The sequence below is a fragment of the Thermobia domestica genome, chromosome 4 (assembly GCF_964235325.1).
Source record: "Thermobia domestica chromosome 4, izTheDome1.hap1.1, whole genome shotgun sequence".
NCBI classification, from domain to species: Eukaryota; Metazoa; Arthropoda; class Insecta; order Zygentoma; family Lepismatidae; genus Thermobia; species Thermobia domestica.
The window spans coordinates 221,316,599-221,343,485 of NC_137457.1; the positions used below are offsets into that span (position 1 = coordinate 221,316,599).

Genomic DNA, 26,887 nt, shown 5'->3' on the forward strand with positions numbered 1-26,887 from the left:
AATAACTCTTTAACCACGACCGATCTCGATCAAGTTCGCTACATAGATGAGGTTCGAGTCTGGGATGTTTTTTATAATTTCGCTTTGACTGTCCAACTTTGGGGGGGGGGGGGGGGTAGAATATACAAAAATACATAAAAATGAAAGTTATTATTGTTTGTGACTTAACTCCTGGACCACTCGACTGATCTCAATCAAAGTTTCAACATGGATGAGGTTTTGGCCAGGAATGTTTTTTATTATTTCACTTTGATAGTGAAACTTCAGGAAGGGAGGGGGTGGGAGATATTTAAAAATGATCAAAAATAACCGATATTAGTGTCGAATCCATAGTTTTCGGGATCGCTGAGACGAACAATGACACTTCCGAAGCCGTTTAAATTCAAATTCACCTCTTTTTTGTCCAAAATGAAACGTATTCTCCCCGTGCGAAGAACAGGTAACATGCTAGTATATAAATAAAAGGTATTGTATTTTTTGATACATTAAATCAAAATGAAAAATCAATCCTTTTATGCAAGTGTAATTTATTCAAGAAAATTATAATCACGTTATATATATATATATTTATATATACTGTATATTTATCCATATGTCACTAATATACAAGGACAGTATGATAAATGTAACCAAGACGTCTCCATTTAACATTTTAGAATCACAGCAGGGTCTAGCAATTTTTGTACATATAACGTACAATCAACAGTCTTATTGACATAAAATCGAGTGAAATATACAAGTCTTTCCATAATAATAAAAAAAAATAACACCAACATATAATAAAAGCATATCTTGTACAAAACAAAGACACAGTAAGAAAAATACTGCAACAATACCAAGAAAGAGTATTGAATGTATGAAACATACAAACATACATTGATATTCATTTTTTCCTTACATGCTAAATATAAAGTAAGTTCACGAAAAGAAACATTAAAACAAAAAAAAAAAAAAAAGACACTTTAACAATTACGGGTCTTATTAAAAATGCGTCCTTAGAGAAGTGACAGGTACAAGTTCGTAATTCGTGGCTAATAACTTATGAAACAAAGACATTTTGTGCTTATGTATATCTTGTCCAATCGTTATAGGTGCTTCTAAAGTGATGAGGAAATAAATAATTCTATAAAAATAAAATAATTGGTTACAAATGGAATGACTGACAAAGAAACTACAATATTTTTAAAAATCTAAATGTGTGGCATGAGTATTTAATACACAGTTTTTATTTCCAGATATACTGGTATTTAACATTATTACATTATTGTACAACATGCTTTTAAAATTAAAATTGATTTTCTGCTAGCAAATACCAAGTAAAATCTCTATTTATTGAAGCATTAATTTCATTTTCATGAAACTGTAAGCGTAAAGCTTTCTGAAATATTGATATAGAAATTTTGGTAGCGCTTTAAACATTTCGTGTAACTAACATAATTTTAAGACTACTGCCAATATGTAAATAATATCTACTTTTGCAATGTGAAAATTAGTTACTAGTTTATCATATGAAGAACACTAATGCAAAAAGTTTCGATCTTAAAATTTTAAGTTAACAATTCTTCAAACGTAAATTATTGAGAATTTATGAGTATTGTTTATTATTAGGTATTTAATTCTTTTCGCCTCTTTTCTGAAATGTTTTAGTCTTTTAAAATTATTTTCAAATGTTCTGTAAGATTTTTATTTCGTATTTTAAATTTTAATAGTCTTTTTTCGATATCAAAATGATCAAGTTATATTGCCTTATTTTGATAAATTGTCTTCTTTTGTTTAAGATATAATTAAGAATTTATAACGCACATTCAGATATACACTTGCATTTTTTCTCATTTAAGCTAAAATATTACTTTCCTCAAGTAAGAATTGTTTAGGGAAGACTTATTTTGACTTGAACAAGATACACGATTATATTAATCTTTAACAACATAAAAAAAAGTAAATTGTACGTTCGTTTTGAGTGTAACGTTTGTGATAGAGGTTTCAGAACCTTTTCACGGCCACATAAATGCTAAAGTATAGTACACACAAAATCGTAATGATACTAAATTTTGATGCAGAATTTCATATAAATATTTCTTTATTTAATTATAAGATTTAACTGTCCAAATAAATATTTATGTAGTGTAAATTATTTTCAATTTCTGATATGATTAAAAATATTTTCATATTTCATGTCACTTTTAATCAGGATATAATTTGAAAATTCCGAGTAATAAAATATGGTTAATTTAATAGTTCAATACATTCTAAAGTCTTTTCATAGAATTGAGTATCAACTCGAGGACGCAATTTTGTATAGTATTAAAATATAGTGATCCCAGAATGTGTAGAGAGACTTTTATTATCTAGTAACTCAATATTTTAAATTCATAAAACGATGAACAATTATAATGTAAATATGCAGTTACTTCTTATCTTTCCTATTCAATATTAAAAAGAAAATTTAAAATTTCAGAAATTTCGAGAATTATAAAATGCCTGATAAAATCAAACAATTGTTGTATTCGATTATATCCGAAAATTCAAGAACGTCTAAACCAACGAAACTGAAGTTCTATATACGAAATATGTAGCTGTATAGTACGAAGATAATAGCAGGGAGCAGAATCTATCGATAGGAAAGAAAAATAAATCTTCAGTGCGATGGAATCAGATGTTCAGTGAAAAAGTTTTAAATCATTAAAATGTTCAGAATGATATTGAAAGAAACTTTCAAAAGAAATATTTAAAATTATATCAATACTACAGATGGAAATGTTAGATTGTAGACACGTTATACAACAAAATTTCAGCAGAAAAATATAGACGGCGAAACATGAAGAAAATAAAGTACATTGATCCAATCGTAGCAGTCATCTCTATACACATTAACAGCAATATTTTTGATTTATTGAAATACAATTATTACTAATATAGAGAGACAGTGTGGTAAATGAAATCAAGATTTTCATTTAAAAACTTTAGAATTTTCGCGGTGCTAAGCTATATGAAAAGAGAAGTAATATGGATGAATGTTAAAATGAACAGTGATGGGAAGAATTAATACTTGCGATTTAACAAGAAATGTTGATGATGATAAAATCCAGCTTCTAAATTTATAATTCACCTGATATAGCTAAGCAACAAATTACAAATTCCAATTTATCCCTCTTTGTTTCCTATGATTAGAATTTGTATAATTAAGTAATAGTATTATCGGTATTATTACAACCATTAGTAATAAATGAGATCACATATCTTTTGTCAGAAAGTTTCATTTCGACTATATTCTCGCCAAATATAAGTTAATTATTTGAATACTGTAGTACATAACGAATTAATAATATTTTGACTGGTTGTGCAAAAGATATCTGAAACCTTGTATCGAGAGTTGCGTGTGCCATTTTTTTTTACCGTATGAAGCTTAAGTCTATCAAAATACAAAGATTATACTATGATTATACAAGCGTAGAGGCATGTAATGTTAACTTGTTTATTTTTAATGGTTGTTGCTAGATTAATCTATGAATATATATATGCTTGTTTTGATAATAATGTGTACAGTTGGGATTTAGTGTCTCAACTTGCATTTACTTAAAGCTCATACCATGTTCCCTTTAGTGTTTGCTATTTATATTTGTATATATAATATGCATGTACACATACATATTTATATGTTTATATTCATGTATTTGTATATGCACGTATTTATATACATATATGTATATATTTAGCATGTACGTGATTCTTTGATACCATTCGTACAAAACTAGTTTCGTGCTGTGCACATATTTTAAAAAGCACTATCTATGCATGTATCTACAAATCTTTATTATGCATGTACATTTTTCTTTTTCAAATTACATAAGCACATTTATCAAAATTTAATGGTGTCTTATACTGAGTTTTGATTTTCATCGTGATGAAAAATATATTTATGAGTATTTCTATATTATTTTTATTTCTAATTGTTAACAGCATTTCATTTCACTTGCCTACGTTCAAAATTATTTTGTTTTGAATGTAACATATAATATATATATATATAGTATTTTTCATAGTTCTGCTAAGTATTTTATGTATATTCAATATGTATGATATGAATTAGTAAGTGTCATTACACAATTACTCCTTATTTTACATTTAAAAAAACAAGAAAGAATTAACCTGAGAGATGAATACAAAAATTCTTTATTGTGTGGAAAATTTAGCTCTTATTTATCTATCGCAAAGTTTTCAGATGTACGAATACTTCCGTAGAAAATAGTTTCGTCCACTAATCCTTTAGAATTTCTTCTTAATAATTGTTTCTCTATCTAAAATTTAGCTCCTATTAGTTTTAGTTTTAGGTTAAAATTAAAATAGAACACAGTAAAAATTACGATATCTAACAGGAAATATGCATTGGTTCAAGCTCTATTTCTTTAACATTAACAAAATTATGTGAAAAGTTCTTGCTTTTAAAAATAATCACTAAGTTAAGTTTTCTATGAATGATAAATCTACATTTGTAACATTTCTCTTATAAATAATTATATGTAGTATTTTGACCATAACGACAGTAGTAAAAGGAAACATTCTTCTTAATTTGCCAAATAAGCATTTTTTGATTCCCTATCACTTAATAGGGCACTTCTTGGGAGTAAAGCTAAGAGTGATGTCAAATTTGTAGCTAGAATCAAATGAAATGAAATTTTTGAGTTTTACGTCCCATGGTTATGCCGATTAGGCTAAAGGAGACGGTGATGATGAGGAATGAAATGAAGTGGTGAAATGAAGAAAATGGGAGGAAACGGTAGAACTCCGAGAAAACCCACAAGCACGGTGTTTGTCCACCACAAAGTCCACTTGGCGTGAGCTGGAATCGAACCAGGGACCCAAGCACCGGAAGTGAACGCTGTACCACTGAGCCACCACGACCCCAGTAGCTAGAATCAGTCATGAGTTATAGGCAAAGATGGAAGCCATAATAGATTTCACATTTGCTGCAAACTATTGAAGATTTTCCAGTTTATTTATCTGACTCGAAAATGTGTTGAAGATTTTCCTACTTTCTTACTATATGACCTTGAATTTACATCTTTCCTGGAGTGAAGTGCTGTGGAGTGTACATTTTTTAACCTGTAGATCATATATTGTATTATGGCGGACATACATGCCAAACTGGTAGATTTTAAAATATCAGTACTTAACAAAGAATGTAAATAGCATGTCTACACTAACACGTTTCGGCAGTGACTTTTTGCCATCCTCAGCACGTATTTATTAAAAAATTTACGTTGCTTAAATAATTACATTATTAATAACTTCCCTTATTGTAGAAATAATTATGGTTACTAAAGTAATGCTTTTAATTTTTCTTATTTGTTATCTATATTGATTTCTATTATCTGTGAATAAACTTCTTTCCTATGGAAGTAACAATTTATGGTTAATGAAACATTCTTCTCAAGGTTCCATTTTTCTTCATTTGTGTTGTCTTCTCATTCCGGTATTCAGACTTCAACTGGAAAATTGAGACGTCCCACATCTGCACGCACGTACTCTTTCTACAACATTTAGTTTTGAATAAAACTTATTTGATTGCATTCACTAATATTCGGCATTAAAATTAACTTCTCATTACGTCAATTTTTAATCCAGCAGTGAGTGCAGTCAATTTCTTTTTATTCAAAGCTAAATGTTGCGGAAAGTCTTCAAGTTTGTGCGTACAGATGTATAACACGTTGGCATTTCTTCACTTCAATTCCGAATATCGGAATGAGAAAACAGCACAAATGTAGAACAAGGAAAACTAGAGAACCCTAAATTTTTATTTTAACAAAGGAGAAATATATTCACAAATAATAATACCTAACTATGGTTTGACCAGGAATGCACTAAACTAGCAGAGAAGAGACAACAGGCAGAACTATGTTGGCTACAACATCCGAACAACATAACTACACAAAATTTCATTGGCATTAGGCGGGAAACTTCCAAAACTTTTAGAGCAAACAAACGACATTTTTTGAAAGCTAAAATTAGTGAACTTGAAAACAATAGATTTAAAAAAAGAAGCATTCGGGACATGTATATGGGGTATCAACGAGTTTAAGAAAAGTTATCAACCTCGCGCTCATATGTTAAATAAAGCCAACGGAACATTTCTTATTGATATAGATAGCGTCCTAAGTAGACGGAAAGATTTCTTTGATGATTTGCTTAACATCAGCATACAACTAAAGTTCATGGTGGAGAAAGGGAAATGCACACACCAGAACAGTGTATTCTAGAGCCTAATCGAACAGAAATAGAAATTGCTGTAAAGAAAATAGAGAAACACAAATCTCCGGGTCTAGACAAAATTGAGAGTGAGTTAATTTTAGCTGGAGGGGAAAAATTGTGTAACAAGATGTACAAACTCATTCTCCTTATCTGACTTCAGCTGGAGAAAAAGAATTATGGAACAAGATACACAAACTCATTGTCCTTATCTGGAATAAGAGGAATTGCCACAAGAGTGGAAAGAATCAATCATTGTTCCAATTCATAATAAAGGAGACAAATCTGATTGCAGTAATTATTGAAGCTTCTTTCTTCTGTCAACATCCTATAAAACAATCTCAAACAATCTATGGCAAGATTGACCCCATACACAAATGAAATTACTGGAGATTATCAGTGCGAGCTTAGGCAAAATCGATCAACTATCGATCAGATATTTACTATTTGACAAATACTGGAATACGAATACAATACCCTGGTTTAATTATTAATTGATTTTAGAAAGGCTTACAACTCAGTTAGAAGAGAAATATTGTACAATATTCTTACAGAATTTGGAATACCGAGAAAGCTAATTAGGTTAAGTAAGATATGTTTAAATGAATCCCAATGTAAAGTCCGGGTAGGAACTTTTTTATCCACGAGCTTTCACGTCGAGAATGGCCTGAAACAAGAAGATGTGTTGTCGCCATTATTATTCAACTTTGTTCTGAAATACGCTATAAGGAAAATCAAAGATAGCAGAATGCTATTCACCAGGTTATGGCGTATGCTGAAGATGTAAATTTAATAGGGGATGATAGGAGAATAATAGAAAAAAATGCAGAGGTCTTATTAAACGCTTGCAGGGACATGGGTTTAGAAGTAAATGCAGAGAAAACTAAATACTTGGAAGTTCATCGGAATCGTAATACGGCAAATTATGAATGCATTAAAATATCAAGTAATACTTTTGATACAGTGGATACTTTCAAAGATCTAAGATCAATATTAACAGACGAAAACCATATTTACGAAGAAATTAAATGTCGACCTAAAGCAGGGAATTCGTGTTATTGTTTAAATCAAAATATTTTGTTGTCACGAATTCTGTCTAGAAATGTGAAGCTCACAATATATAAAATCATAATCATGCTTGTTGTTCTGTATGGTTGCGAAACATGGTCTTTTACTATAAGAAAAGAACGCAGACTGAATTTATTTGAGCATAAAATCCTGAGATGAATATTCAGACCCAAGAGTAACGGGAATGGGGAATGGTGGAAACTTCATAACGAGGAATTGCATAATTTATACTGTTTACCAAACATTGTTCGAGGCACCAAGTCTAGAAGGCTCAGGTGGAATGGAAGAAAGTAGAAAAGCTTTCAAGTTTCAACTGGAAATCCAATCAGAAAATGACGGTTAGGAAGACTAAGGTATAGATAGAAGGACAATATTAAGATTGATCTCTCAGAAATAGGAATACAAAGTAGAAACTGGATCCGGTTGGCTAAGAGTAGAAGTCAATGGAGAGCTTTTGTGAATGCAGCATTGACCCTCTGGGCAGTTACACTGGTCCAGCACCACCCCAACGGAAGCTTTATATCCAATGTTAATGTATAGAAATGCATTTAATGAAAACAACCGGAGATAAAAGATATTTGTAAGCTACCGAGCAAAGCACGATTTAAACGGTATTATTCGCTACTGTTTAGTGCTCATAAGATTCTATATCCATGACATATCAGTGATTTGATATTTGTCATAACTAAGATCTCAAAAACATATTCACCTCCCAATACACTTATACTCGACTCTAGAAATAGCTAAGAATATGAGAATTAAGAACAAGATCTTACCACATGTTTTCTTTTATTATTTTATACTGAGATTTTACACAACGATAACTTATGCGACTACAGTAAAGGTGTTTAAACTGTATCTATAAATGAGGTCTGACTTTGCCCATTATATTATAAACATATTTTTTTTATTTTTTAAAAAGAATAATTCGTAGTCAAACATGTTTTCTATAACTTCCTGTTCATAAGAGTTACTTTTCAGAAAGTCAAAGAAAATTCTTTGAATCTAGAGTTTGTCCGATTCTGATATAATATATCTGTGACATCTTTTTTTTTTTTTTTTAAAAAAAAAAAAAGAACTTGCTATATAAAATAGGAAATACAATCCGAGTTTTTTAAAAATAAATTTCATGTCATTATAAATCCCAAGGCTAGTTTATCCTTCCACGTCAAAAAACCGACGACAAGGGCTAACTATGAACTGTATTGTCTATAATTCGTGATTGGTAATAACTTCGAGGTCATTGGAATTCTCGCTTTCCTGAAAGTGGTTTATAACATATAGATCTCATTAACAGTCATAGAGATCCACTCGGAATAAGGAAATGGTCACAATTCTTTGAACTTACATAGAAACTAAAGTGGATATATACGTTGAATGTCTTCCTTTCAAAAATTAGAATACTAAGTACAACACTTGATTATATGTCTGAAAACTATAGGAATATAAGCAAATTTGTTTGCGCAATTAAACCTTTAATAGTTTGGTGTATTAATTGAAATAAAATAAATAATAATAATAAAAGCAGTAGTACTAAAGTAAATGTAAGTGCCCATGTTGGATCAATGACCGAATCCTGATTTGAAAGCTTGACTTCTGTTCGACTTGCGTGAGGTTTGTGGTAGATATTGAACATAGGAATGCCTTAGAATTTTCCAATTTTTCCCACCAGCAGTCATTGCATTAAACTTATTGTCATCTTCGTTAATTGAACGTAGGAATGTTTTAGAACTCTCCAATTTTTCCCACTGGCAATCATTTCGTTGCACTTATTGTCATCTTCGTTAGTATGAAGAATAAATTTCTATGAAGCTGTACTTGATTTAGCATATAATTAAACAAATTTACATGAATTTCAGCTCTAAAATCTTGTCTGATTATAGACGACATATTTAATGAAAGAAAGAAAAAGTTACAGTTCCCGTTTTATTAAATTTATGAGGAATTAAATAAAATATGTCACAATCACAATAGACATTTACATAAACTTCCTACAAGTTTTTCAAGCATGGAAAAGAAAGTTATGCGAAAGTTTGCGTCAGCTCTGCGGAAGAGGCCCGAAAAATGGAGAGAAACTATTAATTTACAAAGATTAAAAGACATCAAGAGATATTAGACTTCAAATATGAAAGAAGATAATCAAATACTTGATGTACAGCTACTTTTCCTTTGCGATTTATATATTACTGAATTTATTTCCCATTTAGACTATTCGTTGAGCAAAACAATACGTTTATTGTAAAAATTATTAACGTGTAACAGTTTCGCCAACTCTCCACTTCGCTTCATCAGACACTATGAATACACAGTTAATGACATATTATATATAAGAGACAGCGATACAATTCCTGAATGCTGATTGGCTACCACTAGCTACATCAGTCAATCCCCTTCAATTATTTGTAAGGTTATTTTGTAAATTAGATATATATGTATATGATGTCAACAGGGGGGGGAGGGGAGAAAATTAGCTAATTTTGTTTCTGTTTTATATTCTGGTTTTTTAATTGAAGGAGATTGGCTGAAGTAGCTTGCGGTAGCCAATCAGCATTCAGAAATTGTTTTACTGTCTCTTATATGTATAATATGTCATTACCTGTGTATTTATAGTGTATGATGAAACCAAGTGGATAGTTCGCGAAACTGTTACACGTTAATATTTTTTTTTACAATAAACGTATTGTATTGCTCAGCAAGAAGTTTAAATCAGATTTAAGTCTACTAAAGCAAAGCTTGTACAGTAGAAAAATAAATTTATTTTCTTTTTTCGTCTCCCTTTTCCCTCAAAGTAACGCAATGATAATGAAGTTTTGATAATAAATTTTTAAATTTGTCTTGGATTCATTGCTAACTGTCTCATTGTTAATTTGGTCATATTAAGTACACCCCTTGATGATAAACTTACAACAATAAGCGAGAAGACGATGGATAAGATATGATGAATGCATCTGGGTTAGATCGTTGTAAATAGCTTAGCCAATAGCAGAATTAGAAACAGTCGATATTTATATATTTTTACTTATACATTAATTTTGTCCATAGTTTGTTCCTTTTACTTCTGCTTTAAATTAAGTAATATAAACAAATCACTGTATAATAAACAAAAAGCTTACAAGCTTAGGAAATAGAATTTTGTTCTAAATTGAATTTCAGTATTATAATACGAATTTAAGAGCAATCGTAACAATGTTGAATTTACTAAGCAAGAATCAAATGTTCTTTTATAGTATATTGATATATAAAGCATAAGATATATTTCTTTTGTATTTAAAATAATTAGAGCTTGATAAGAAAGCAAGAACTTACTTTACAAATACTTTATATTTTACTCAGAAATTAATATTGTTTTGTAATTGTACGAACAGTGATATTAAAATGGTACTTGAAGCTATACTAAAAATTAATTAAACAGCTTTGACGACAATGAATTATCAAGTAGAAAAGATATGAGAAATATTTTATTATTATATAAAACACTACCAACTACATTTATATAGTCTATAACCTTTCTTCGTCTCCCTCTTGTACTTCTACCACTATTCATAATACTAATTTGGATGGAACTACATATCAAAAGGATGGTAGCTCAGTTCAAAAAAGGTATATTATGTATTGTACTTCCTTATTTAGCTATTAATTTGTCTCTGTATGATCAAACTAACTAACGTGTATATGATTTTAGGCTATCAGTTTTCAAGCACTTATAATTGAAAAAATATATAAAACAGTTTAATTAATTATCGTTTGTGTTTTGTTTGTATTTCACAGCACTTCGTAAGATCTTCCTTCGATAACTTCGAACAATCACACCAAAATCAAATTAAGAGGCTTATTCAATCGATCATTTTGCAGATCACAGATTCTTCTTCTTTCTGACATTTACTTAATACCATTCATTCACTCAGCAGCCACAATCATCATTCTCATATCCTATCAAACAAATATCAACAATATAACAATCAACAATATTGTTTCCCTTAAATAACTTACATATATATACATATATATACATATACATATATATATACACAAAAGCTATTCAAATGTGAGTAATAAATATAATAATACAAATGAAGTGCTAGTTATTTTTGTATATGCTATAAGAACAGACAAAAAAAAGTGGTAAGACAATAGGAGCATATACCTGATATAATTTATAAGTCGAACATTGGTATTGCGAAATGAAATATTACTTATTGATAGATATTTTAATTATTAGATAAATAAAGTGTTTTTAAATAATTTCACAGAGGAGCGTTTGTTTTTGTTCAAAAACATACTTTTTAGAGAAGAAAAGGCTTGTTATTAAACAATAAATGCTATTTTGTTATTAAAATATGTCAAATAATGAAATGATTAAAAGCTATTTTGATATTGAAATTTGAAGTGTTTTTATGGAAACCATATGTTTTATTTTGATATTTAATATTTTTTAAAACAAATATTAAAATTACGAACGTGGATATTAATTGACACTTAATTAAGAACAAAATACAGTATTTCAAGTTAGGTCAATGTTAAAAACTATTAATTATGAAACACCCTTCACTAGGAAAGTGAAATTTTGTATTTAAAAATGTTAATTCATTTTTTCTGTAATTCTATAAAAACTGAAGCCGTGACTTTCATAACCACACAAGTCCAGCTGAAGAGATATTGAGAAACTCAATAAAAACTGAATATTTGTTGGAAATGTTAACTTGAAAATCTTTTTTTTTTTGGGGGGGGGGGAGGTCGTACTTAGTGACATTTGTTATTCGGCAAAGTGTAAGTGTGAAAAAAAGTCTGATTTCCAAGTTCACATTTCCAACAAATATTCAGTTTTTATTGAGTTTCTCAATATCTCTTGAGCTGGATTTGTGCGGTTATGGAAGTCACGGCTTCAACTCTCATTTAAATAAGAATCCAAATTTTCAACTAACTGTTGATACTTAAGTTTGAAAAATTCATAGCCAGAAAACATTGTAAATAATAAATTTAGAGAAACTCAGAACTGAAACAAATGTGTACAATTTGTAAAATACGGTTTTCTAAGAGGTTATAATTGAATATTTTGCTATTAAAATTTAATATTTAGATTTCCAATCAGAGCTTCTACTTCAATAAAGTGCCTCATAGTATATTTAAACTTCGAATATCACTATTTATATAAAACATTTTACTATTTTTTATACACCTAAATACATAAATGAAGTTTAGAGTCGTTTCATGGGACAACGTCATATATTTTACAGCCTGTTCATTATTCGACTGGTATTAAAGTTTGTACTTTTAATGCGTAAGTATTTATGATTGTTGCTATGTGAATTTAAGTTTCTGTACATTTACAGTCTTAGAAAAAAAGTAATTACACCATTTGTTATCTCGTCCTAAAATGAGAATGTACTTAACACATATTTTAATTAAATGGAGGTCTTACTTCAAATTTCAATACCGTGAATGGCGTAGATCTGTAAAAAGAAAATGTAATCCATAAGAATAAATACATAATATTTAACAATTAACAACCAAACAACTGTAAAGGTACATGTATGCTTTTCAACTTTCTCTAAATACAACAAAAATTATGCTAGCAATTTGACTAGAATTCACTTAAGGAGTACGGTAATTTACGAGCCACTTATTAAAACAAGATGGTTTATCATCTAGACACTACATCACTATAATGCTAAACTTCTTCAGTCAAAGTAATTGTTTCTGGACTTAGTAAATCCATTTGCTGCCCACCACTATCAGTTGTACACACAACTATGTCGGATGCTTCTTCACTGTCTGTGCGTGTTAAGTCTACTGTTGATGATACTGGGCTCATAGGAGTAATAATGATTTCTGTTCGCGTTGTTCCCAAAAGTGATTTATCTTCGGCAACAGTAGTGTCACTTTCACTGAATCCTTCCCAAGATTCGGGTTGTTCACATGTTATTTCAACTGATGTTATTTCTAGAATAAATGTTAACATCAAATTAATAACCAATAATAGAGTAGTATAATAACGATACAGGCATATAGAAATTAACGATATAAATATTGGGAAAAAATAAGAAAGAAGTATATGCTTGTCGATAACTCAAGCGTCAGCCGTTACGTACCATTGAATTATTCAAGCAAGGAAGGAAGAATATGTATTTTTATTCTTCGTATATTATTCTTGTTGTTGAATTTTCATTGTATTGATTGTTTTTGCTATATATATATATATATATATATATATATATATATATATATATATATATATATATATATAACTTAGCTATAATATATATATATAGCTTCTGAGTCTTGTACATACATGTTTATGTTCCAATTCTGCTGCTATATTGTGCTTCTGTAAATGAATTTTATACGTTAAATTATAGATCATAATGTAGGTTAGTGAAGAAAAATATAACCAAAACTATTTTATTTTATTACTGTCTTATCTACTTTTCTTGTAGCGTTTCCACTCGTAATAACTCATGTTTTTTGTGAATATCTATGTAAAATGCAAGATATTACCTTGCCAGAATTAGCGTATGATATAAATGGTTCGTTATGTTATATATAATCCTTAGCCAATATGAATATAGAGAGTGTTAGAATTTAGAATTGGAATTCGATGGAATTAAAATTTGCATTAAGATATAATTACTTGTTTAACATTGCCTCGAAGGATAGCTTCAGCGCTTTTCTGGTTGTTAATTTGCCTTACGTTGATATCTCTTAAACTAATGTTGACTTGACTCGAATCTACCAATTTTGTGAAGATATAGTATTTTTCTTAATTAACTGGTTACAGAAGATAAAACTGATTTATTTTGCTGTGGATTTAATTTAATGAATAAAACAGATTTCTTTCAGTAGGGTCAATTAAATAGATAAAACTAATTTCTTTCATTATGGATCAAAATGAATGGGTGGACTGGAAGAAAACAGACGAGTAGCTGATGAAACTGTAGTAGTTTTAAGTAACGTAATCACAATTAAGATAAAGTTCTATTTATTAAAAACTTACGAAAATCTTATAGCAATGTATTTTAAGAATACTAACAATTTGTATGTACATTTTTCCAATCGATTTTTGACCTGCTAAGTGAACTTGTTATTTCGACTTGTTATTTTCCTTCTCGAAAATAGTTTCTAGAAATATAGAGATGTATTCTTGATTCTTTTGTCTTCCCACTACGTTTTACTGTATCATATTTCAGATCCTAAATTGTTCCCTTACTTCAATAGTTTATATCATACAAAAATTTTTACTTACATGAATAACCATTCATGTATATTTGATATCCGTTTGGATGTTTCACGCTTTCTTTAATTTACTTTATATTTTGTTTCCCAACGTAAAATTCAGCTTTTCATTAACTTGGAGTTTCCAAGTACACTACAGATAGTTTCCTTAATCCGTTTTGTGTGGTAGGGGAAGGTTCTGAAAACTTAGCTTATCCAATATTTACTGTATAACTTCCCATTGCTCGGCTTCAGGATAACAAAAGATAAAACATGAAATGAAATGAAATAAAATCTGAGTTTTGCGTCCCACAGTTATGCCGGTTAGGCTAAAGGAGACGGTGATGATGAGAAATGAATGAAATGGTGGAATGAAGAAAGTGGGAAAAAACGGGAAAACCCCGAGAAACTCCACGAGCACGATGTTTGTCCACCACAAAGTCCACACGGCGCGAGCTGGGATCGGACCAGGAACCCCAAGCACCGGAGGTGAACGCTCTACCACTGAGCACCGCACCCCCTGAATATAAAACATACTAAACACTATGACAAATCAATATTTGTACATATAACTGAATTTCAAATTATTATATGTATAACTTATGGCTTGATAGTTACAGATAAATTATGATATTCAGATTATCGCAATTTATTTCCACTATGATCGATCCTGAAATTAATATATTGTTAAAACATGAATCTATGAATCTTGTTCAAAGCTGAAAATATTCTATGCTTTAATATGTAACCAATTTCATGTCCCGGGTAACTATTAAAAAAGCATTTCAACTTTATTTTGGTAACAATTAAATTTGAAATAGTTCTTGGTCTGATCTCGATTAGAACTCATTAGTTTTTATATCAATTTTCAACATTAATTCCACTCATACGAGCACTTCTTTTCATTACACTATTGCCAGTAATAACAAACCCGTACTAATTCCAATTCTTAAAACTTAATTGCCGTTTTCGTTGTCAGCGTTATTAAATGCAAGTTTAAAATTCCGGAAATTATATAACTTTAAGTTAAGTTTTATTATCTTGTGAACAAAAAACTGAATAAGGGACATTGGATTTTTTAAAAATATTTAAGTTAAAATAGCATCAAAGCAGATATAAAACAAATAATTCTTTCCTATTTTTTCTTTTTTCTTTCTTTCTATCCTTTGTCCATTATTTTCAGGATAAATAGTGTTGCATGTTATAGCACTAGCATTATATGAAGTAACAATGGGGAAACTGGAGCCATACTAGAGCAAAAGCAATGACATTCCAAATAAAAAATGAGAATGCTTTCCAGCGGGTTATTTAAAATATAAGGAATAAGAATCATAACTTCTTGCTTCACAGGAAAATCTCATGCTCAAAGATGATTGAACAGCGTTATAATAATTTTATTAAATCATTAGAAAATCATTGAAATTTACGGTTGTTGAGGATAAAAAAGCTTGGTTGAATTTTATGCATTTTAATTCTTCAATACATGTCATTCAGGAAGACAGATAAAATGAATGGAATTTCACACAAATGTTTATATTTTATTTTATCTGCATTGTTGATAAATATCAAGAACAATCTTTATGAAGTATTTCACTGATTTGATTCTGGTGATCCTAATCTGATAGTTTATTCAGGTATGATTGATATTAAAGGGGCTCTTTTTAAATTCAATAAGTTACGCTGCAATTTGACCTCTTAATTTTCAATATCGGGATTGAAAATGAATAAGGTACTACGATGTTTACAAGTAAAATTTAAAATAAGTATTTATACCAGAAACCTTAAAGTGCATATTTGGTGTCAAAAATTGAGTCTCATAATGACAAATTTCGTGAAAATATTTCAAAATTTCAATATAGATATTATCTAGAACTATGATTAATGAAACATTAACGTTTGAACTTATTCGTATATAATTTACAATAGTATCTCAGTATGTGCCCAATTTATTAAGTTCTCACATGATTATGATGACAAAACTATTGTTCATGTTTACAAAAAAATAATAAGAACCACAAAATAATTAGTTGAATATGTGAACAGAAAATACTCCTGATACAAAATTTTATGACTATGGTGGGCATAGATACGTTCAAAATGTATGGAAACTGAGAATACTAATCTTTTTTTTTTTATTTTTGGTTCGTATTCATTTAAAGAAAATGATTAGGTTTATTTAACAGCTAACAATTTCTTTATTTGAAATAAGTTGTATTGAAATAATTGCATTTTGTGATATATATAATACAAGGTTATTCATAATGATTTTCCAGATTATAAACGTTAATAACTCACGCTTATAATACGAATATACAAAAGCTGATACCAAACAAAAGAGAAACTCAAAAATTAGTAGTGGCTGGCGAAGTTGATCATTGTTACGCAATTCACCGCTAAAGCGATAATAACACAAGATATCAGCAAATAAAGACAGAAAAGCTTCTTTTTTTTAAAATAAAAATAAACTAAATTTTCATATCAAATTTATTCTTAGTCCGACAAAGTTTTAGAACTAAATTTGATTAGATCTTTCCAGCGAATACAGTGTTTGTAAGTTGTACTTCGATTTTAAGGCAAAAATCGCCTTGTCGCTTATTGGTAAGTGAAGAAACAATGCAACGTATTTGCGTCAGTTTCACAAGAAATCAACATAAATCTACAGTAGAAGCAAGCAGAATCTGCATATATCACAGCCGAGAATTATTCGTAAACATCTGAAACTTTATCCATACAGATTGAAAGTGTTGAAATCCCTGAAATCTAGAGACTGTCTTTGTCGCATAGTACGCAAACTTTAAAGGAAACTGTTGATTTCGTGGCGTCATTAATGTTCAGTGATGATTTCCCTTTCCACATTTCGGGTAAAGGGAACAAACAAAATGTGCGAATTTGGGAATTGGAAAGTCCTCACGTGTATGAGAAGCATATTCGCTGTTCCTCAAAAGTGAATGTGTTTTTTTGCTGTCAACCAAGAGAATGTATGCGGCCATTTCAACTTCGACGAGGATACTCTTACAGAACTCCCGCACCTAGGCATGCTACAGAGATGGCCTTTTCCGTAGATAGAAGAGGAACGGGAGAATTTTACTATCTAGATGAACGGGGCACCCTCACATTTTCACAAAGATGTCAGAGCGAGTTAAACAGTACCGAAACGTGACTATCACACACATGAATTGGACGTGATGGTCTGCGAGTGAAATGTTTCTTTCTTGGCCTTCACGTCCCCTCACCTTATTCTATGTGACGTCTTTTTGTAGATTTTAGTCAAGGAAAAAGTTTACCAGCCATCTTAATCTTCGGGGAGGGATTAAAAAGGCCAGTGAATCCTTACAACGTCGATCGTGAAATGTTACAACGTGTTTGGCAGGAATTCAAATACAGGCGTAATTTGTGTCAAATTACCAAAGGGAATCACATTGACTATTTGTGATATATAAAATGAGAGGTATGTAAAAAAAAAACAACCCTTTTTTAGTTTCTTTTTTCTTTAACATCACTTTCATGTATTACGTGTTAATAAACGTCAGTTATTAATGTTCGTAATCGGAAAGAACATTATGAGCTACCATGCATTTTATAGGATATTTTCTTGAAAGCAGTTATGTCAAGTAAGCAATTATTAAGCTATGAGTACTAAATATATTAATTCTCAAGTTGTTTCCAAAACATTGATTTTAAGTATAGAAACAAATACGATCTAATAATAAATATGGTGCTTGAAATAAATGTGACAGGAACGTTAATAATAGATGTTGAGTGAAATATCACTTTCAAATATGGTAGGAACCCGTCCAAGAACTTCAGATAATGTAAAGAAAAAGTAGAAGAGAAATTCATTTGGTTTTATTTTTGATATCTCTTGACAAACAAGTATAGATTGAGAAAAATATCAACGGCTGTGTAACAAATTATGTTGCGGGCTACACAACTTAAAGCTCAAGTTTGTATTACAACATAGGGCTTGTACTTTATTTTTCAAATATGATTTTGTACTGAATGGAGAAATCTTGCATTTGCTATATTGATATATATGATTATGTTCGTCAAATTATACTTACAAGAATAATTACAAACAACTGGTCCAAAGAAAGGTCAAAAGAAAACTTTTTAAAAATTCAGTTTAAAATTACTTTCTTTTCACATTTCTATTTGAATTGAAAATACCTTTTGCATTTGAAATACTTAAAGTCAACACCTTGGACAGATTTTCAATATGCTTTGTGTCAGTGTTTTATTTATACACATTAAAATCTGTCAACTTGGCCAACTCTCTAAAGTTAGCCATCTGCCTAACTTGGCCTCAATTTTGTTGAACCTGTATTTCCTCATAGAACATGCACTATTTATTACTCTCCAAGTTGGTCATCTGTTATCTTCGGGTTTGGATTTATTAAAGTAATGTTATTTATATGTTGTTAATGTCAATCATCTCTCACCTCTGAATGTTGGACACTTACATCACTTGCATGATATTCTTTCTTAGAAACCTTTCCAGAACACTTCTTTCTGTTCTATGTTTCAGGTATGATTATGTAACCATACCAAAGGGAAAAAGGGCAGACATTTCCCCATTTAAAACTATAGCAGGCGGCGTTACATACCATTGCTTTTATGTTTATTGTAGGCAAGTATAGAAGTAGATTGGCACCATTAAGGCTTCTTATTCATGTTATATATTACAAGACATATTTGTAGTTCAACCTATGTGGATTTGGATTCTTTTGTGTTCGTCACGTTTTAGAATCCTATTTCTTCCGGGGAACTTGCAGAAATTTTAGAACAAATAATGATCAGCTTCATGCAGCAAAGTGTTAAGAAGAAAGAAATATAAGGAAACAAGACAAGTCTTTTTTTTTTTTTTTTTTCGTTGCTTGCTTGTTAGTAGAAATATGAGACTAAGTGAAGCCGTTTTCAAATGCACAACAGGGCCATTTTTGATGTTTCCCTGTTGCTTAAAGGGCCGAAACGGTATGCATAGTTTGATTATTTCCTGGAACTGACGATCTTATGATGTACTCCCATGCGCAAAAAAAATTGCGTGTATACTGTAACACACGATTTTTCTCAATTATTTCATTTTCCTTATGTTTATGGGTAAAATTCAGTTATTAGTATGTGGAGATAATAGAAAGCAATCCATCTAAGGAGATATTTCCAAAAAATATAATAAAATAATAAAAATATAAGCAAAAAACAAAATTATGTTCGGTTTTATGTATACTGGCAATAATGTTTTCGAGGGAATTTATGGAGCAGCACAGCACTATTGTAGAGGGAATTACAGAATTGGTAACAGAACAGTTGAATCAAGGAACACGAAAGTGGAGTAAAATATTGCATTTATTGGCTTAAATCTAGGGTGTAAATTGTCTGCCAAATATAAATTAGCTTCTGTAACCAATATGTTGTACGGACATATACAAACAAAGAGAAAAACTGTTGTCTTAAGTTTGGAAGTGACATGCTCTATAGCCATGAGCATTTATTTCTTAAGAAAAAGACAAGCAACAAAAGAAAGTCTGTGTGGTCAAGTGGGTAGAGTGACGGACTAGTAATTCTTATACTGTTTTGACCCCAGATCGAATCTCATCCGATCCTGTTCAATTTTTTTTTTTTTTTTTTTTTTTACGAAATATTATAGAAATGTATAATTTGTATGTTAATAAAATCTGAAACAATACAATAATGAAATAACTTTTTGTTTCCTCTGATGACGTATTTATTTAGAATTAGTGTACTATTAGTAATAGCGATTGCTTTCAGTTTATGCAGTTGTATAGCTTCTTTTATCATGCTCTTTTCTTAAAAAAAAAAAAAAAAAAAAACAAATTTGTCTCCAATAAAGTATGAAAAATATATATAGACAGAAACAGACATCTTAGTATCAAACGTGATTTATCGTGAGGAAATAAACAAGTTTCCCGTTATTAAAAAAGAAAACTATAGAAAATCATTAAATTTAGTCTTAGGTTTTTAGCATGCTATATATATTCTTTATAAGACTATACTTTATAAGGCAAGATGTGCGATCATACCCACAAATTTAGCTAGTGGGTGAAAGATGTTTTCGGCACAAATATTTTACAGGACTAGGTGCATGAAATACCAATACGCCATGGTCTTGACCTTCGTTTATTTCACATTATTATCCGACATATCATAGCAAGTAAAAAGCAGCATCAATCGGCAAGAAAAACTGCAAGTTGTGGTCTTAGTCTGTTTTTGGTGCTCCGGACTCGATCGCCTAGCACGCCCGTCTATACCTTGACTCATACGTCTATCATTCAGTGCAGGCACATATCCAGCTTTACTTTTCGGAGGGGGCCGGACACGAAAGCTCGTAAGCATGTAATTCTAATGTTTCAAAAATATCAATAATAATAATAATAATAATAATAATAATAATAATAATAATAATAATAATAATGCAACAGTTCTTTGCATTCCGGCGTTCTCTCTTTCCGGCATTTCTCTTAAACATTTCTTACTTTTCATTTATGAACCGGTCAAACTGCATTCTAACACAAACGAAATTAAAAAAAAATATTTTCTAGAGACATGTAAGGAAAACTGTCTGCTACGTATATCACATAACAAAAATAGCAAATGGCAATGAGTGTATCGTTCTAATACAGTAATGTTATAAACAGACCGGAAATGAAATTGTAATCCCATTTAAAAATGTTCTTTAATTCCACCTGGTATCAATGGCATTACGGTATATTCTTACAAATAACACTTCCCAAGTGTAACACTCCGATTTTGATAAAATTTGACAGGCAGATACTACACATAAAATAAACGAATACATGTTTTTTTTATTTTCTGCGGAAAAACGGTTTTAGGGGGCAATAGCTCTCACCCAAAATTTTGAAAGTTAACGCCCGAAAGACAAAAGAAAAAAAAAAGGTGGACCAAAGTGAACGAAATTGTGCACAGATATGGCAGACGTAAAATGAAGGAATACGTGTTTTGTATTTTCCTGGAAAAACGGTTAGGTGGGGCACAGACCCCTCCAAACCTTTGATCATGAAATATCAAAAGTGCTAGTAACAATATGTCTGATGTGTGTAAAGGACGAAGAATTCCAACGACACTTTGTGTATGGACAATACGCAAAAACTAAACGAATACCTGTTTTTTTATTTTCTGCGGAAAAATGGTTTTAGGGGACAAAAGCCCCCATCCAAAATTTTGAAAGTTTACGACCGAAAGGCAAGAAGAAGTGAACCGAAATGAATGAAATTGTGGAAAGATATTGCAGACGAAAAATGAGGGAATACGGGTTTCGTATTTTCCTGAAAAAAAAGAGAAGAAAAACGTTTGGGTGGGACACAGACCCCTCCAAAACTTTGATCGTGAAATATCAAAAGTGCTAATAATAGTATGTCAGAAGTGCTTAAAGGACATGAAGAATTTGAACGACACATTGTGTAGGGACAATACGCAAAAAACAAACGAATACGGGTTTATTTTCTGGGAAAAAATGGTTTTAGGGGGCAGAATTCCCCACCCAAAATTTTGAAATCGTGCATAGATATTCTAGACGTAAATTGAGGTAATTGTGTTTCGTATTTTCCTGGAAAAAAAGCGGTTGAGTGGGGAGCGGACCTTCTAAGCTGTTGATTACGAAATATTAAAACTGCAAATAAGTATACGTCAGAAGTTCCTAAAGAATATGGAGAATTGCAACGAAATTTCGTATAGGGACAATTTGCAAAACAATAAATGAAATGCGTTTTAATTTGTACAACAAAACAGTGTTGGGGCCTAGAGCCCCTCCAAAAAAAATAAATAAATAAATATTACCGTAAAAGTGCAGGAAGGAATGGACCGAAGCAAATGAAATTGTGTGTAGATATTGTATAGACTGTATATAAAATAAGGACTTTCGTGTTTTTAAGATGTCCCTATCAATTTTGGCACTTCAACAACAAACAGGAAATTAATCGGCACGTGTTTTTGTTTATGCGGAAAAACATTATAAGGGTTAAAGTTGCCTCGTGATATACTACAAAATACGCTAACTGTTTGTGCTTGTTGTTGATCTGCCAAATTTGAAGAAATCTGATGGAGACGCTTGTGAGACACGAGAGGCTTTATTTTTCATATCCAATATCTACAGACAATTTCATTCGCTTCGGTCCTCTCCTTCCGACACTCAACGCCTCGGTCCACTCAACAGTTTTTTTTTTCTTTTCAGGAAAATACGAAGCACGTATTCTCTCATCTTACCTCTACAACATTTGTGAACAATTTCATTCAGTCCGGTCCATTTCTTCTTGCCTTTCTTGCGTCCAATTTCAAAATTCTGGGTGGGATCTTTTGCCCCTAAAACAGTTTTTTCGCAGGAAATAAAAAAGCCGTATTTGTTTATTTTTTTGCTTATTGTACTAACACAAAGTTTTGTTCCAATTCTTCGTGTAAATTTAGGCACTTCTGGCATACTGTTATTAGCACTTTTGATATTTCATGATCAAAGGTTTGGAGGGGTCTGTGCCCCACCTAGCTGTTTTTTCCAGGAAAATACAAAACACGTATTTCCTAATTTTATGTCTTCAATATCTGTTCACAATTTCGTTCACTTTGGTCCACTTGTTTTTGCCTTTCGGGCTTCAACTTTCAAAATTTTGGGTGAGGGCTTTTGCCCCCTAAAACCGTTTTTCAGCAAAAAATAAAGAAGCACTTATTTGTTTATTTTATGTGTAGTATCTACCTGCCAAATTTTATCAAAATTGGAGTGTTACACTTGGGAAGTGTTACTTGTTAGAATTATAACAACAACGCATTGTCCACAGTTTGGACACAGACTCAAACTAATCTGACATAAAAGAACCTCAAAAGGGAAAAAAGTAGGTTTATTAAAAAGTGTTTGAGGTTTGGTAAGGGACAGCTTCCAGGACCTCACGCTGGATACGTCACTGAGTCAATGCATTGTATTTGTTTCTTGCAAAACATGATAATTAGATGCGTAATATGTAAAATTATATCATAGTTTGACGTTTAATAGGTCTTTCCTTAATACATCCATATTATCCGGCGTTCTGCCTGCCTGTTTCATGTCGGATAAGCGAAACTCTACTGTATTTTCAAAGATAGCATATACACAGGGGCTAGAGGTCTGCACGGGCCGGAATTTTTAGAACGTAGTCCCATAAGCCTATGAGGCTGTGGAAGGCAGAAAAGAAAATTTATGCACTGGAACTATTCTTAACATAGGGCCCCCTTAAAACAGTCGGTTCTAGGTCCCCAAAAGCCTTAATCCGCCCCTGTCTATAAGCAATATTTCACGAAAAGCTGGTATTTTTTAACAAATGTGTTCGTCATCAAGTTTTCATAAAGTAGTCCCTCTCTCCTTTAAGTAATTTCAGAGCCCACGGTGTTTCAGTGGTAGAGCGTTCACCTCTGGTGCATGGAGTCCTTGGTTCGATCTATGCTCGCGCCAAGTGAACCTTGTGCTGGACAAACACTGTGCGTGAGTTTTCTCGAGGTTCTCCCGTTTTATCCCACTTCCTTCACTCGATCATTTCATTCATTTCTTATCATCACTGTCTCCTTTAGCCTATCCGGCATAATCGTGGGACGTAAAACTTAAAGATTTCATTTCAACCATTTCAATCAAAAAACACTTGCAGGAAGTATGTAATTTCGAATAAAACAAACTACTATATACAATTCTGAGTATATTAATCTTTTATGAAATTCTCGCGAAACTTATTTCTAAATCGAAGGGTAAGAAGACTAAATTCACTCTCTTATTATTATAGATCCATTTCAATTGAAGCAGTTGGAATAGTTGGAAAAAAATAAAACAAAACATACCCTATATTCCAGTGTGCCACAATCGGTATAACGCGGCACACTGGTGTGTCCAGCAAAGTGAACTGTGTGACGAAAACTTTTTCCTATTATTTGCAAGAATATTTGTCGAGCTTCTGTTATTTATAATAATAATAATAATAATAATAATAATAATAATAATAATAATAATAATAATAATAATAATAATAATAATAATAATAATAATAATAATAATTATTATTATTATTATTATTATTATTATTATTATTATTATCAACGATTCTTCCATGGATCAGCTGTCTGTATACGGTTAAGCAACCACAAGTATCACATTGAGGGAATGAGTATAATTATTTACTTTAAAAGTAATACAAAATCTATTTGCTTGTATATTCTACCGGGAATAACTGCATCCGTCTAGAAAGCTAGGACTAACAACAAAGGGATCCGAAGTTGTGACCACACACCGCCCCAAATCGTGAGTGCCACAAGTTCCCTTCTACGCCTTAGCACAATAAGGGCTGTTGCGTTCAGGGAGAGAGAGAAACAACTTAATTCCATTGCAGTTATATGCTTATTAAATGTTAACTTATATTTATAAATTATGTAAGTGATCGTATCGTTTTCTGTTTATTAATTATTATTATTATTATTATTATTATTATTATTATTATTATTATTATTATTATTATTATTATTAATTCTTATTATTATACATTTCTTATTACGTTGATTGCCATGTGTATGGAACTCCATACACACGGCTCTCCTGTGCAGTAGAGCGTGATTATTTTCCATACGCAAACAATGTAGATATTCCAAGTTTGTTGTGTTCGTTCTATAGCTGTGTATGTAATTAGATACATATGGCGTAGAAATCAAAATTTAATGTCCATGCCACGTATATGCAAAACCATACACAAAGACATTTATGAACAAAGACATTGAGTTTGAGTTTAACTTCTCGCTCAGCAACGAAGCTATATGAGACGTCGGCCTACTGATTAACGTGGACTCCGAAGCACGTGAGCTCTCGCCGGGAATCGAAGCTGGGTCTTCCACGCCAAAGGCGCGTACGCTAACCGCTTAGCCACTAAGGAGCTCATGAACAGAGACATTTAAAACAAAGGCGAAAAAAAAGATGTGTGATGTGATTTTGAGTTTAACGCCCCTTTCAGCAGCGAGGCTATATGAGACGTGGACCTACTGATTAACGTAGAATCCGAACCACATTAGCTCCCGCCGGACGAAAACAAAGGCCTTTGGAATTGACAATAATCGTTTGGACATTTCAGTCGCACCTACCTAATATTAACAACATTTCTACGATAATTTCGTAACATTGTATTATTTCTTTTGTTGATTAGCTTGGTTAGGCTTATTTAAACACTTTTTTCTTTGCACCGACGTGTCACATCTCTTGGATGAAAATACACTAGCTCTCACTGGAAATCAAATCCAGAACCAATGCACTTGAACTATTTGACCACAACAAGGCACATTTAAAAAGAAGTTTCGATTTTGTTCGGAAAATTGTGATTAGGTGTAACATTAAAAAATATATTTAAGAAAGGATACGGAGCAAACGCACTGTACTTTCTCGCTCGAATTTTTTTACACTGACTTATGTTAGGCTGTAACTATTATTGAAACATTTATTTGGGAAATTACGAATAAAATAATGTTTTGGAAAACTTTGCTAGAAGAAACTTCAGGCCCAAAAGTAAAGTACCCATTGGTCATATTTTCGTTAGAAATAACTTGATCCATATATTAGAATTATTAAGGATATAATTGTATGTGAACTATAAGCAAAAGCGTCTGAATAATTTCTGAGAAAATCATGAAAAAAGTCACTCCCAAGAATAAATTATCCCTTGTGGATCTTTTCAGGACAAACGAGCTATGCTATATTGTTAGTGTTTTCGTAAAACATTTATTTATGAAATACGAACACAATCGCCTGAGTCGTTCTTGAGAAAATTGCAGGGTAAAACTTACTGTCAAAAGTAATATACCATTTCTAGTTTTTCCGGATGAGGGAATTATACCATATAGCTAGGTTATTTATGTCACATGTATTTATAAAATATGAACAACAAACATCTCCTGAGTGTTTTTAGGAAGGTCATCGGGAAAAGCTTACCCCCAAAGGTAAACTCTTCTATCTGTAATTTTGACAGTATATCGAGTAATTTTTAAGCAAATCGTCGGGAAAAAATTCACTGTCAAAGTATCTCTTTTGGATTTTTCTTTTCGGAACAAACGAGTTATACCATATTGTAAGATTATTACAGAAAATATTTTACTGAAATTAGAACAAATTTGTCTCAGTTATTACTGAGAAAATTGTCCAAAAAAATTCAACCCTTGAGAAAACCACTTCTGTATGTTATCGGAATAAACGATTTATGCTGTATGTTAGTTTATTAATGAAACATTTCTTTACGAAATATGAACAAAATTGCCTGAGGCGTTAATGGGAAAACTATCGGGGTAAAGCTCACCCTAAGATTAAGCTACTCCTTCGAACGAGTTGTTTGTTAGGTTATTAATGATA

General features: G+C 31.2%; 1 protein-coding gene across 2 annotated transcripts in view; it reads right to left on the reverse strand.

Moving 5' to 3' along the window:
* Positions 1–382: 382 nt before the first annotated feature.
* LOC145683874 (potassium voltage-gated channel subfamily KQT member 1-like) overlaps positions 383–26,887 on the reverse strand; it is an 802,890-nt gene continuing 776,385 nt past the window's right edge. For both annotated transcript variants that reach the window (XM_081755499.1, XM_081755500.1), the window contains exon 14: positions 383–13,254. In XM_081755499.1, the coding sequence (XP_081611625.1) occupies positions 12,983–13,254 (272 nt within the window). In that variant the 3' untranslated portion in view covers positions 383–12,982. The remainder of the gene's footprint in view (positions 13,255–26,887) is intronic.